General features: G+C 45.7%; 1 protein-coding gene across 1 annotated transcript; it reads right to left on the reverse strand.

Moving 5' to 3' along the window:
* Positions 1-19: 19 nt before the first annotated feature.
* On the reverse strand, positions 20-1023 carry LOC107734746 (alpha-2-macroglobulin-like protein 1; the record flags this gene model as incomplete). Its single annotated transcript, XM_016546689.1, is given in 5 exon segments — positions 20-179; positions 308-382; positions 455-611; positions 681-756; positions 855-1023. Coding segments are annotated over 5 exon segments (637 nt in total), but the record flags the coding sequence as incomplete, so codon positions are not given.
* Between the last annotated feature and the right edge of the window lie 83 nt (positions 1024-1106).

The raw sequence follows: 1106 nt of genomic DNA on the forward strand, positions 1-1106 counted from the left end.
AGAGACTAGTGAATCTCACCTTCAGAAATGGCAACATTGTCCAAGTTAAAAAGCTGTTCTCGAGTGCTGGTCTCTCCAGCCAGACTGAAGGTGTAGGCGAGCAGAGCCGTGGTGTAAGTGTTTCCCAGGTTCCCAACGACAGGCCTCAAGCAAGACAGAGCTTTGGTAATGACAGGATCCTGGAACGAACACCCACACGTCAAAACAGAAAGGCCATCTGAAGTGATCTCATGCAACTACTGGAGATGTTTTTACCATGACGGGGACGCCAAGGAGCTTGTCTAACTACTGGTAGGCATGTTTTTACCGTGACAAGGACACCTAGTTCAAGCAGCGATGCAACAATGTAGCCGGTCATGGTCACGTTATCACCAACACCACCCTAAAACGGAGCAGCATAACGATCAAGGTCAGTCTCAGACCAGTTACGGCACATTTAAAGAAGCATGCACACCTTAATGGCATTGTGGTACAGAGTTCCCTGCTGCATGAAACAGCCATCTGAACCCTGTTTGCCGATCAGCCAATCCTTTGCGCTCTGGAGGACACTAGGATCAATGAAGATGAAACGCCTTGCTAGGCCAAAAGACCTCATGACGAAGGCGGTCAACCTGGCCATGAAAAGTCTCATTACAACCCAATTCAATGACGCACAATACAAGAACAGCATGAAAACACACCATGTATTGGATGCATCATAACCAAACGTGCTGTATGAACCATCACTATGCCTGTAGTTCAGTTGTCCTTGGTAACCTGTTAAAGGTTTAAAAGAATAAAAACAAAGGGAACTTTGCCAAATCCTACAAGTCAAGTGCATCATGTGGTGGAATGCGAATCCTGACAATCTGTACCGCTCTGAAGGTAACCAATGGCAGTCTGTCGGATGGTTGGGGTGAGCTGCCCAGTGACTTACAGGTACTGTAGGATGTAAATATTGGGAGCAAGAACACCCATATTTTGTTCTCCACAGCCATATGGCATCCGTAACAATCCATCCAGATTCTTCAGTGCACGACCCATTATAGTCACCTTTGCGCTTTTAACAATACAGATTGTGTCAAAGCAACTGAACAGCATTAATTAGGAAAATAGTGAAAATAGTT

This window comes from Sinocyclocheilus rhinocerous, unplaced genomic scaffold, assembly GCF_001515625.1.
Source record: "Sinocyclocheilus rhinocerous isolate Xijiao unplaced genomic scaffold, SAMN03320098_v1.1 scaffold8065, whole genome shotgun sequence".
NCBI lineage: Eukaryota > Metazoa > Chordata > Actinopteri > Cypriniformes > Cyprinidae > Sinocyclocheilus > Sinocyclocheilus rhinocerous.